Genomic DNA, 14,151 nt, shown 5'->3' on the forward strand with positions numbered 1-14,151 from the left:
GGGCATGCTGTCCGGTCCTCTGGCAGTCTCTATGGGGGTGCCACAGGGTTCAATTCTCGGGCAGACTCTTTTCTCTGTATATATCAATGATGTTGCTCTTGCTGCGGGCGATTCCCTGATCCACTTCTACGCAGACGACACCATTCTGTATACTTCCGGCCTGTCCTTGGACACTGTGCTGTCTAACCTCCAAACGAGCTTCAATGCCATACAACACTCCTTCCGTGGCCTCCAACTGCTCTTAAACGCTAGTAAAACCAAATGCATGCTTTTCAACCGTTCGCTGCCTGCACCCGCACGCCCGACTAGCATCACCACCCTGTATGGTTCCGACCTAGAATATTTGGACATCTATAAGTACTTAGGTGTCTGGCTAGACTGTAAACTCTCCTTCCAGACTCATATCAAACATCTCCAATTTAAAATCAAATCTAGAGTCGGCTTTCTATTCCGCAACAAAGCCTCCTTCACTCACGCTGCCAAACTTACCCTATTAAAGGTAAAGCTCTGCTAGGTAAAGCTCCGCCTTATCTCAGTTCACTGGTCACGATGGCAACACCCACCCGTAGCACGCGCTCCAGCAGGTGTATCTCACTGATCATCCTAAAGCCAACACCGCATTTGTCCGCCTTTCGTTCCAGTACTCTGCTGCCTGTGACTGGAACGAATTGCAAAAATCGCTGAAGTTGGAGACTTTTATCTCTCTTACCAACTTCAAACATCTGCTATCTGAGCAGCTAACCGATCGCTGCAGCTCTACATAGTCTATCGGTAAATAGCCCACCCAATTCACCTACCTCATCCCCATACTGTTTATATTTATTTACTTTTCTGCTCTTTTGCACACCAGCATTTCTACCTGTACATGACCATCTGATCATTTATCACTCCAGTGTTAATCTGCAAAATTGTAATTATTCGCCTACCTCCTCATGCCTTTTGCACACAATGTATATAGACTCTTTTTTTCTACTGTGTTATTGACTTGTTAATTGTTTACTCCATGTGTACTCTGTGTTGTCTGTTCACACGGCTAATCTTTATCGTGGCCAGGTCGCAGTTGCAAATGAGAACTTGTTCTCAACTAGCCTACATGGTTAAATAAAGGTGAAATAAAAATAAAAATAAATAGCGTGATCTAGAGGCACAAGCATTTCACTACACTCACATTAACATCTGCTAAACATGTGTAAGTGACCAATAAAAGTATGTATTGTGTATTGCTGCCCTCCAGTAGCAAAAAGTGACATCCCAAAAAACACTTGCTTTCTGTCCCTAAAACTGAAACTAAATAATATAAAAACGAAATATAAATAATTTAAAATAATGTCTTAAGCTGAATAAAAACTAGCAAATCTGGTCTGAAAATGATCTAAAACTTAACTGAATTTCAAATAAAAAATATATAAGAAAATATAAAAACCCCAAAATACAATAACCTTGACACCTTCCCACCTAACCTCCCCACACTCCCTCCCTCCTTCCCTCACATACTCTATGAAGGGTTATGCTGACTTGTCTCTCTCTCCATCTCTTCCAGACCAAGTCGGAGATGCAGGTGGAGTTCTCTGTGAGTGACAGCCAAGGGGTAAGAGTCAAACCTGCACTATGATCAACGCTGTGACATGATGTATCACATCCTGTCTGTCAAGCAGCTCACACACTGTATATACAACTCCTGACTAACTCTCCTTACAGTTATTTACTCTGACACCTTTCTCACAGGTAACATTCTAATGCTAAAGCACACTGACATTTCAACCTACACAACCGTATAGGTCATGGTAAAGACAGTACACTTGTTACGTGCATAGATAGGGGTCTACCTGTGCCCGAGCACCTGTACCTTTGCCCTCCCTCTTGCCAGGTGCTCTTTTGGGTGGTGGTATATATATATATATTTTATTGTATACAGTTTTTGTTGTTGTTGTTCTGAACCCACTGTCCCCAAGTCGTCATGACGTCATCAAGTTCGCCCACCCCTACCCCATCCGTTGGTCTGCTGGGTCCACAGCTCACATGCGCCAGGTTGTGCCTTTTTACCAGTTTGCCCTGTATGAATTGCATGCGCAAATCCGGTCCCCGGTTGAGTGTGTGTAGCAAGCTTCCTAGTTTAAATATCAACAGTGTGTCACGCCTTGGTCTTAGTATTTTGTGTTTTCTTTAATTATTTGTTCAGGCCAGGGTGTGACATGGGTTTATTGTATTGTCGTATTGGGGTTTTTGTAGGCATTGGGATTGTGGTTGATGAGGGGTGTGTCTAGTATAGGCTTGGCTGCCTGAGGCGGTTCTCAATCAGAGTCAGGTGATTCTTGTTGTCTCTGATGGGGAACCGTATTTAGGTAGCCTGGGTTTCACTTTGTATTTCGTGGGTGATTGTTCCTGTCTCTGTGTAGTTTCACCAGATAGGCTGTATTAGGTTTTCACGGTCCGTTTGTTGTTTTGCTTTTGTATAAGTTATTTCATGTATCGCTCGCCATTTATTAAAGACATGAGTAACCACCACGCTGCATTTCGGTCCGACTCTCTTTCTACAAACGAAGAACGCCGTTACACAGTGCTGCCACAGCAGCATAACATTTGATTAACACTAGATAACACTTACATCGTCATCAATATTTGGTATGTTTGCCTGCACAGCAGCACTTTATAATGTATTTACTTATAGAATCATAGCCGAGAGAAGGGTGCTGGAGGTGCTGCAGAAACCCTGATAAATTGAAATAAATGTGCAAGTTATATAATTACTGCTGTTTGTTCAGAAATAAATTACATTTTTCAGAATAGCTTACTACACCATGAGTGGACCTAGAATTTAGTCACAGAGGATCAATATCTTCTTTAAAAAAAATTGCCTGTCTGTGTACTGTGTGTAGCCTAATAACAAGGCATAGCCTGCAGTTGGGAAATCTGTCAGTGAACAGCATGCAGACAAAACAGGCCTTTCACAATATTTAAAATACATTCGCGGGACAACACAGGTTGGAAAGCAAATGGTTCCTGCTGAAAAGTGAAGACTAATCTTTCCGCTATCGGCTGCAAAAATATTTTAGCAACTTCCAAACAGGCCTATTGAGAGAGGCTTTTGGCACGAGCCGGCGAGTGAGCTGCACATCATTCGGTGAGTCAGTGAACTAGAAATCAATTTTCAGTGCTTTCCTTCTCACATTGTCAATAGGTGTGTCTCCACACACTTAAGCCTAGGCTATTGATGGATTCAAGACATGGGCGTTTTTAACGTTCTCAGATTCTCATTTTGTCAGTGTCAAAGTAGCCTATCATTTTGATCATCTGTGCAGTATTTAAAAAGATTCTGCCAAAGTCTCCAGTCATGTAAAATTATGGAGATTGCATGAAATGAAATGTGTTCATAAAAAGGACACATTTTTCAGGGACTCTAGGATATTAAAATGTGTGCAACTTCTGTAAGCTCCTCTACTCTACTGCTCTATGCCACAGCGATGATATGCATGCAATCCTTTATTATAAAGGTTTTAAAGAACCTCTTGCGTTCCGGTACCTAAAAGCTCCACAGGTCACTCCCCCTTTCCACTCACCATTCATGATTTACAAATTAAGCACTGAACACAGGTCGTCTAGACTCCTTATAAGCACCATATTCTAAAGAATCCACACAAGCCACTGTCCAGCTAGCCATATATCATGAGTTAGAAGATTATGAGTATTAGGCTATATTATGAAGTTATTATTTAAGAGCATTGAAGATAAATCACAGTCAGTAAAACATGTGTCGAGGTAGCTAACTAGCAGATTAACATCAAGCACCATTTGTGAACTGATTGCCTCCCATCTATCTTCAGAGCTCGTGCTGCTAGGTCACCTAAACTGGAACATGCTTAAAACCCCAGCCATCCTACAATCTAAGCTTGATGCCCTCAATCTCACACAAATTATCAATGAACCTACAAGGTACCACCCCAAAGCCATAAACACGGGCACCCTCATATAGATATCATCCTAACCAACTTGCCCTCTAAATACACCTCTGCTGTTTTCAACCAACATCTCAGTGATCACTGCCTCATTGCCTGCATCTGTAATGGGTCAGCGGTCAAACAACCCCCACTCATCACTGTCAAACGCTCCCTGAAACACTTCAGCGAGCAGGCCTTTCTATTTGACCTGGCCCGGGTATCCTGGAAGGATATTGATCACATCCCGTCAGTAGAGGATGCCTGGTTATTCTTTTTTAAATGCCCCATTCAAGAAATGTAGAACCAGGACCAGATATAGCCCTTGGTTCTCTCCAGACCTGACTGCCCTTAACCAACACAAAAACATCCTATGGCGTTCTGCATTAGCATCGAACAGCCCCCGTGATATGCAACTTTTCAGGGAAGCTAGAAACCAATATACACAGGCAGTTAGAAAAGGCAAGGCTAGCTTTTTCAAGCAGAAATTTGCATCCTGTAACACAAACTCAAAAAAGTTCTGGGACACTGTAAAGTCCATGGAGAATAAGAACACATCCTCCCAGCTGCTCACTGCACTGAGGATAGGAAATACTGTCACCACCGATAATTTAGAATATCAATAAGCATTTTTCTACGGCGGGCCATGCTTTCCACCTGGCTACCCCTACCCTGGTCAATAGCACTGCACCCCCCACAGCAACTCGCCCAAGCCTTTCCCATTTCTCCTTCTCCCAAATCCAGTCAGCTGACGTTCTGAAAGAGCTGCAAAATCTGGACCCCTAGAAATCAGCCAGACTAGACAATCTGGACCCTTTCTAAAATTATCTGCCAATATTGTTGAAACCCCTATTACTAGCCTGTTCAACCTCTCTTTCATGTTGTCTGAGATTCCCAAAGATTGGAAAGCAGCTGTGGTCATCTACCTCTTCAAAGGGGGGGACACTCTTGACCCAAACTGCTACAGACCTATATCTATCCTACCCTGCCTTTCTAAGGTCTTCGAAAGCCAAGTCAACAAACAGATTACCGACAATTTCGAATCCCACCATACCTTCTCCGCTATGCAATCTGGTTTCAGAGCTGGTCATGGGTGCACCTCAACCACGCTCAAGGTCCTAAATGATATCTTAACCGCCATCGATAAGAAACAATACTGTGCAGCCGTATTCATTGACCTGGCCAAGGCTTTCGGCTCTGTTCATCACCACATCCTCATCGGCAGACTCGATAGCCTTGGTTTCTCAAATGATTGCCTCGCCTGGTTCACCAACTACTTCTATGATAGAGTTCAGTGTGTCAAATCGGAGGGCCTGTGGTCCGGGCCTCTGGCAGTCTCTACGGGGGTGCCACAGGGTTCAATTCTTGGACCGACTCTCTTCTCAATATACATCAATGATGTCGCTCTTGCTGCTGGTGAGTCCCTGATCCACCTATACGCAGACGACACCATTCTGTATACTTCTGGCCCTTCTTTGTACACTGTGTTAACAACCCTCCAGACGAGCTTCAATGCCATGGAACTCTCCTTCCGTGGCCTCCAATTGCATTTAAATACAAATAAAACTAAATGCATGCTCAACCGATCGCTGCCTGCACCTGCCCGCCCGTCCAACATCACTACTCTGGACGGTTCTGACTTAGAATATGTGGACAACTACAAATACCTAGGTGTCTGGTTAGACTGTAAACTCTCCTTCCAGACTCATATAAAACATCTCCAATCCAAAGTTAAATCTAGAATTGGCTTCCTATTTCGCAACGAAGCATCCTTCACTCATGCTGCCAAACATACCCTTGTAAAACTGACCATCCTACCGATCCTCGACTTCAGCGATGTCATTTACAAAATAGCCTCCAATTCCCTACTCAACAAATTGGATGCAGTCTATCACAGTGCAATCCGTTTTGTCACCAAAGCCCCATATACTACCCATCAATGCGACCTGTACGCTCTCGTTGGCTGGCCCTCGCTTCATACTCGTCGCAAAACCCACTGGCTCCAAGTCATCTACAAGACCCTGCTAGGTAAAGGTGGGAGCATGCACTCTGGCAGGTATATCTCTCTGGTCACCCCCAAAACCAATTATTCCTTTGGCCGCCTCCTCTTCCAGTTCTCTGCTGCCAATGACTGGAACGAACTACAAAAATCTCTGAAACTGGAAACACTTATCTCCCTCACTAGCTTTAAGCACCAGCTGTGAGAGCAGCTCACAGAGTACTGCATCTGCACATAGCCCATCTATAATTTAGCCAAAACAACTACCTCTCCCCCTACTGTATTTATTTATTTATTTATGTCCTTTGCACCCCATTATTTCTATCTCTACTTTGCACTTTTTTCCACCTCAAATCTACCATTCGAGTGTTTTACTTGCTATACTGTTTCACATTGTATATAGACTTATTTTTCTACTGTATTACTGACTGTATGTTTGTTTTACACCATGTGTAACTCTGTGTTGTTGTATGTGTCGAACTGCTTTGCTTTATCTTGGCCAGGTCACCATTGTAAATGAGAACTTGTTCTCAACTTGCCCACCTGGTTAAATAAAGGGTCAATAAATAAAGAAGCATTAACATCAATGATCAAATCAAATCCAAGTTCATTTGCACACCTGTTTTATTTTGCGCACGTGACAAATGAACTTTGATTTGATTTGATCATTGATGTTACAAGAACAAGTTCTCAACTTACAGTGAAATGCTTACAGACTCTAACCAATAGTGCAAAAAAGGTATTGGTGAACAATAGGTAGGTAAAGAAATAAAACAACAGTAAAAAGACAGCCTATATACAGTGGCGAGGCTATAGAACTAGCTACCTATAGACACTGGTTGTCAGGCTGACTGAGGTAGATATGGTTAAAGTGACTATGCATATATGATGAACAGAGAGTAGCAGTAGAGTAAAAGAGGGATTGGCGGGTGGCGGGACTCAATGCAGATAGCCCGGTTATCCATTGTGCGGTAGCACTGGTTGGTCGGCCCAATTGAGGTAGTATGTACATGAATGTATAGTTAAAGTGACTATGCATATATGATAAGCAGAGAGTAGCAGCAGCGTAAAACGAGGGGTTGGAGGGGCACACAATGCAAATAGTCTGGGTAGACATTTGATTACCTGTTCAGGAATCTTATGGCTTGGGGGAATACCGCTTGCCATGCGGTATTAGAGAGATCAGTCTATGACTGGGGTGGCTGGGGTCTTTGAGAACTTTTAGAGCCTTCCTCTGACACCGCCTGGTGTAGAGGTCCTGGATGGCAGGCAGCTTAGCCCCAGTGATTTTGTGGGCTGTACGCACTACCCTCTGTAGTGCCTTGCGGTCAGAGGCTGAGCAATTGCCATACCAGGCAGTTATGCAACCAGTCAGGATGCTCTCGATGTTGCAGCTGCAGAACCTTATGAGAAGCTCAGGACCCATGCCAAATCTTTTTAGTTTTCTGAGGGGAAATTCTGAGGCTTTGTCATGCCCTCTTCACGACTGCCTTGGTGTGTTTGGACCATTCCAGTTTGTTGTTGATGTGGACTCCAAGGAACTTGAAGCTCTCAACATGCTCCACTACAGCCCCGTCGATGAGAATGGGGGCGTGCTCGGTCCTCCATCATCTCCTTAGTCTTGGTTACGTTGAGGGATAGGTTGTTATTCTGGCACCACACAGCCAGGTATCTGACCTCCTCCCTATAGGAAGTCTCATCGTTGTCAGTGATCAGGCCTACTACTGTTGTGTCATCTGCAAACTTAATGATGAGGTTGGAGTAATGCCTGGCCTTGGGTGAACAGGGAGTACAGGAGGGGACTGAGCATGCACCCCTGTGGTGCTCCAGTGTTAAGGATCAGCGTGGCAGATGTGTTGCTATCTACCCTCACCCCCTGGGGGCAGCCCATCAGGAAGTCCAGGATCCAGTTGCAGAGGGAGGTGTTTCGTCACAGGATCCTTAGCTTTGTGATGAGCTTTGAGGGTACTATGGTGTTGAACGCTGAGCTGTAGTCAATGAATAGCATTTTCACATAAGAGTTCCTTTTGTCCAGGTGGGAAAGGGCAGTGTGGATTGCAATAGAGATTGCATTATTTTTGGATCTGTTTGGGCGGTATGCAAATTGGAATGGGTCTAGGGTTTCTGGGATAATGGTGTTGAAGTGAGCCAACCTTTCAAAGCACTTCATGGTTACGGACGTGAGTGCTACGGGTCTGTAGTAATTTAGGCAGGTTGCCTTTGTGTTCTTGGGCACAGGGACTATGGTGGTCTGCTTGAAACATGTTGGTATTACAGACTCAGTCAAGGACATGTTGAAAATGTCAGTGAAGACACCTGCCAGTTGGTCAGCACACATGCCCGGAGCACACGTCCTGGTAATCCGTCTTGCCCCGCAGCCTTGTATATGTTGACCTTTTTAAAGGTCTTACTCACGTTGGCTACGGAGAGCATGATCACACAGTCATCCGGAACAGCTGATGCTCTCATGCATGCCTCAGTGTTGCTTGCCTCAAAGCGAGCATAGAATTGATTAAGCTCGTCTGGTAGGCTCGTGTAAGCAGGAATCAGTAGGATAGAGTTGTGGTCGGATTTACCAAATGGAGGGTGAGGGAGAGCTTTGTGCTCTGTGTGTGGAGTACAGGTGATCTAGAATTTTTTTCCATCTGGTTGTACATTTGACATGTTGATGGAAATTTGGTAGAACTGATTTAAGTTTCCCTGCATTAAAGTCTCCGGCCACTAGGAGCGCCGCCTCTGGGTGAGTGGTTTCCTGTTTGCTTATTTCCTTATACAGCTGAGTGCGGTCTTAGTGCCAGCATCTGTCTGTGGTGGTAAATAAAACAGCCACTAAAAGTATAGCCGAAAACTCTCTAGAGAAGTAGTGTGGCCTGCAATGTATCACAATATACTCTACTACAGGGGAGCAAAATATTGCTTACAATTGCTTACAATTTGTGATGGGTTGGGGAAATAAATAGGCCTATAGAAAACAACATCTAAAAATAAATTGCTTCAGATGCAGTCTGTATGTTTGAAGATGTTTTATTTTTAGGGGGAGGCCCTGCTGTGCATAGTGTAGGTACTGTGTGTGTGTGTGTGTGTGTCAGGGGGGGATGTCTTTATTTCTCCTTGCCTGTGTGTGTTTGTGTAATAACAAATCAGTACCTCTTGTGCCTTCGCAGGTGGTCAAAGACACAGTAAATATCCAGATAGGAGACGTGAATGACAACTCCCCAACTTTCCATGGCCAGCTGTACACAGTACACATCGCAGAGGTAGGCTACAGTCATGTACAGTATGTGTGTGTTGTAGTGTGATAGCGTGTCTGTGTGTTCGTGCTTGTGTGTATGTCACTTCAAAATCCCTATTGTGCCATGAGATGTTTTATACATTTTTTAAAGATCATTTTGCTGTTTTCTTGTGTAATTGGAGATGGAAGGGAGTTCCATGCGATCATGGCTCTGTTGCCATGAATTTGTTTGTGACTCGGGGACTGTGATGAGACCCCTGATGGCATGTCTTGCGTGGTGTGTATGGATATGTGAACTGTATGTTATTTGACTATGTGGAATTTGTGTCACAGTACATTATAAAAATAGTTTTCCCACTTTACTAGTGAAATAGTCATTGACATTTTTGGCAATATCAAAACATTTTGTCATAAATAACTCATCATCTTGATGAAAATGAATTGGGTTTTCTGCCCATGATACCATTTAACGTACTCCAAAGTATTTTTTCATTGTGTTTTATGTCATTTATCTTGGTTTGGCAATGTAATTTCTTGTTATTTTTGTTAAGTTTATTCACAACCTTTCTAAATATACAGTATGTCAACCGATTAGCTGAGCAGCCTGACTTGTTTTGCCGCCACTTTTATATCATTTATTTTTAATTCATCATCAATCCAGGAGGCTCTAACAGTTTTCACAGTTAATTTCATAACTGGTTCATGCTTGTCAACAATTGACATGAATAATTGTATAAACACTCTCAGAGCTGCATCTGGGTTCAGTTCCTCATTACACATCAGACCAACATACATGTTCTACAGCCTCAACAAAAGAATCATGAGAAAACATTTTGTATGATCTCTTATCGTTTACTTTAGGACCTAACATTGATACTTTGGCTTTCCCTGTTATTACCACAATGTTATGGTCACTACAGCCATTGGGAACTGATGATTCTTCGGAGCAAAGCTCTGTAAGCATTAGTGAAGATATGATCAATACAGGTGGATGTCACAGATCCAACACTATCGGTATATGCACTGTAGTTGGATGAGTGATAACGTGGGTCATGTTACAGCCATTTGTCACATTTAGAAGCTTCCTCTTGAGAGGACAGCTAGTTGCTAACCGGTCAATGTTCAGATCACCCAGAAAATAGACCTCTCTGTTAACATCACACAGACACACACTATCAAGCTTTGCGCACATTTTATTAAAATACTGACTGTTAGCCTATTGTAGCACGCCAAACGAAGAGGCTTTAGATGAGGCAGGTGAACTTGCAACCACAACACTTCAACAACATTTGACATATGATCTTCTCTAAGCATTACAGTGATATGGCTCTGAACATATACAGCAACACCTCCCCCATAGACATTTGTGTCTTTTCTTTAGACATTATATCCCTGGATTGTTACTGCTGTTGCCTCAAAGGAATTATCTAATTGAGTTTCAGAGCTTGACAGTTTATCTGTATTTGTTAAAGATCCCCATTAACAAACTTGTTTGATATATGTTTTAACCACTCCTATTTAAATGGTAGATTACCGGAAACTCAACAAGAAGGTCTGATTTCATTATTACTGAAACAGGATACAAGTGGTGTATATAAAGATCCAGTCCATTGAAAAAATTGGATGCCCCTTACACTTCGGTGTTGTGATGCAAAAATTCTAGAAAAATGTACAGCGCATAGACTTAATATTTTTTGATAAAATACAACTGAAGTTTATATATAAATGCCTGGAACATTTCAATTTTGGACAATCTCTTATAAAATGGGTTAACGTGATGGAAAAGGTGTAAAATTTTAAATAATGGCTACTTCTCAAAAGGGTTTAAGTTGTCAAGAGGAGTAAAACAAGGTTGTCCACTATGTATTGAAATGTTAGCTATTAAAATACAGATCCTACAATAATTTAAAACGGTTAGAAATCCAGGGCTTAAAAACAAAGGTGTCATTGTACACTGATGATTCATGTTTTATTTTAAATCCACAATCATAGAGTATCTAGATACTTTTTCTAACCTCTCTGGATTACAACCAAATTATGATAAGTGTACTCTATTACATATTGGATCACAAAAAATTCAAACTTTTTCATTACCGTGGAGTTTACCAACACAATTGTCTGATGGTGATTTGGACATACTCGATATACATATTACAAAATGCATAAATGATCTCACACCGATACATTTTTATAGAATGTTAGCAAAAATCACCCCGAATAACTCTTTAGTCATATCCCAGTTTACCAATTTGCTTATGGTCTTGCCTACACCTAGCAAACAGTTATTTAAAATGTATGAGAAAAAAGTATTCCATTTTATTTGGAATGGCAAGCCAGACAAAATTAAGCAGGCCTATTTATACAATGACTATGAAGTTCTGGGGGCAGAAATTCTTAAATATTAAACATTAGACTTCTCACTAAAAGCTTCAGTCATACAAAAGTTTAACTTAAATCTGAACTGCTTCTCTAGCAAATTAATAAGAATGTCTCACCCCATGTTCAAGAATGGCCTTTTTCCTTTTATTCAGATTACAACATTGCACTTTCGGTTATTTCAAAAGGAATGAATCTCCCAAATATCACTATTAAAAAAATAAAACATAGAAAGTTGGTTGCAATTTCAATTTAATCCACCAAAGATAATATAACTAATATTGTTGTTAAATTCAAATATACTAATAGATTAAAAAAATAGATGTAAAAAATTGGAATAAAAACATGCTAGAATCTTTCTAAATTAAATCATAAATAGGACTAGTGGAGTTATCTCACATGCAGCTATCAACATATTTGGAAATGTCTGCTCTACCCACAATTACAACTAACTAATTCCAGCATTAATGCAAAAATGGAAGAGGCAAGTGGAAGGTAAAAAGTAGGGCATTTTTCTGTTGGCCCTTCATTGAAGACCATAAAGACCCTAATAATACCAGTTTCATTTAACCCTTGTGTAGTCTTAACATTCTGTATTCTCCCTTTGTCCTCAGGGTCAAAAATGACCCGCCTTCATTAAACCCCTAAAATAAAGGAGCTTAATTGAATTTGAACCCCAAAGCTATTTTGCATGAAGAAACAACCTGCCATTCATCATGTGCAGAAAGTTGTTTTGAATGTATTTTATTAAAGTGAAACAATAACAGTCTTGAATTTTTTGCCAACATAGTGATATATTCTTATATATTGTACAATGAAGATTTCAACTACAAAATTATAGTATTCTCCCATTTTTCTATCATTGCTCCCACCCACAAGGTGTACCAACAACAATAAATACAAATAAAATAATAGATACAAAACTAAAACGTGAGGAACATAAATCAATCAACTCAAATTAGCACATGTAGGACAGTATGAAAATGTGTGTGCATGGACTTTGCAGATGTATTTCTCACATGTGCAGCACATAGTATTTGTTTGACTGTCTTTGCGGGACAGAATTGGTATCTCCTCCTCTTGCCTGCCCCAACTGCAGCCTCAGGTGGATCAGGACACGATTCAGCCCCCTGAACAGCTTTCACAAGAGCTGCAGAGGCTGCTGTGCGGGGGATGCGCTCCCTTCTTTGAATGTGTGGGGTTACAAGTGCCTGTCCCAGCCGCTCCAGGAACACTGTCCTCTTGTTCCGCTTATCAGGCATCCAGGCAGGGTTGATCTTGTTCCATATCACAAAGGCATTGTATGAGGACACATCAATGATGTTATGGAAGATGACCAAGGGCCAGCGGGCAGTCATCATCATCAGTCAGCATCTGCAAGCTCCAATCACCTTGTCCAGGTTGTCCATGCCTCCTTTGTTGTGGTTGTAGTCCAGGACGATGCTGGCTTCCTGTCCTCACGATCACTGATATCAGCTGTTTTGTGCAGTGTTCTCAGGAGGACCAAATTCTTGTTTATCTTTGGGAGGTAAGACACTAGAGTGGTGGTGGGGGTGAAGGCAAACTTTGATGAGAAGTCGTCTCTCCACCTTGTTGCGAGGAGTGCAGGGGGGAGCTCAGGCTTGTTCTTTCTAACTGTGCCAACCATGGTGATCTTCATTTTTCAGGAGCTGCTGGATGAGTTCAATCAGTAGCACACATAATCTCAATATCTCAGTGTGTGTGTGTGTGTGTGTGTGTGTGTGTGTGTGTGTGTGTGTGTGTGTGTGTGTGTGTGTGTGTGTGTGTGTGTGTGTGTGTGTGTGTGTGTGTGTGTGTGTGTGTGTGTGTATGTGTGTGTTTTTTTGTGGAGTGTAAATGATTTTATAACTCCGGGTCAAAGCTGACCTTAAGATGATCGTTGTACCCTGGTGGTGTACAGTTTTCATGTAAATATGAACAAAGGCGATATTTCAGTTTTTGTTGGTGTCACGCTAGGAAAAGTAATCAAATTTCAAGTTGGAAAAATATCAATTATGGGGTTTTCCCTGCTGTGGAACATAGTGGCGGGTCATTGGCATTCTCTCAACCAGCATCATGAGATAGTCACCTGGAATGCATTTCAAATAACAGGTGTGCCTTGATAAAAGTTAAATTGTGAGATTTCTTTCCTTCTTAATGTGTTGGAGCCAATCAGTTGTGTTGTGACAATGTAGGGGTGATATGCAGAAGATTTGGTAAAATACCAAGTCCATGGTATGGCAAGAACAGCTCAAATAAGCAAAGGCAAAGGGTGTCTACTTTGAAGAATCTCAAATATAAAATATATTTAGATTTGTTTAACACTTTTTTTGGTTACAACATAATTCCATATGTGTTATTTCATAGCTTTGATGTCTTCACTATTATTCTACACGTAGAAAATAGTAAAAATAAAGAAAAACTCTTGAATGAGTAGGTCTGTCTAAACTTTTGACTGGTACTATATATATATATATATATATATATATATATATATATATATATATATATATATATATATGTGTGTGGGGCTACAATCTATCTGCAATATTAAAGCTGATCTACCCCTCAATGTTATCCCATGCCACCAATGTTATCCAATGTTATCAAGT

General features: G+C 41.5%; 1 protein-coding gene across 1 annotated transcript in view; it reads left to right on the top strand.

The window, feature by feature from the left end:
• The window catches only part of LOC118369378 (cadherin-23-like), a 625,272-nt gene that overhangs the window by 186,688 nt on the left and 424,433 nt on the right, over positions 1-14,151 (top strand). The window contains 2 exon segments of the mRNA XM_052498286.1: positions 1,541-1,588; positions 9,096-9,188. Of these exon segments, the coding sequence (XP_052354246.1) occupies positions 1,541-1,588; positions 9,096-9,188 (141 nt within the window).

This window comes from Oncorhynchus keta, chromosome 36, assembly GCF_023373465.1.
Source record: "Oncorhynchus keta strain PuntledgeMale-10-30-2019 chromosome 36, Oket_V2, whole genome shotgun sequence".
In the NCBI taxonomy this organism is placed as follows: domain Eukaryota; kingdom Metazoa; phylum Chordata; class Actinopteri; order Salmoniformes; family Salmonidae; genus Oncorhynchus; species Oncorhynchus keta.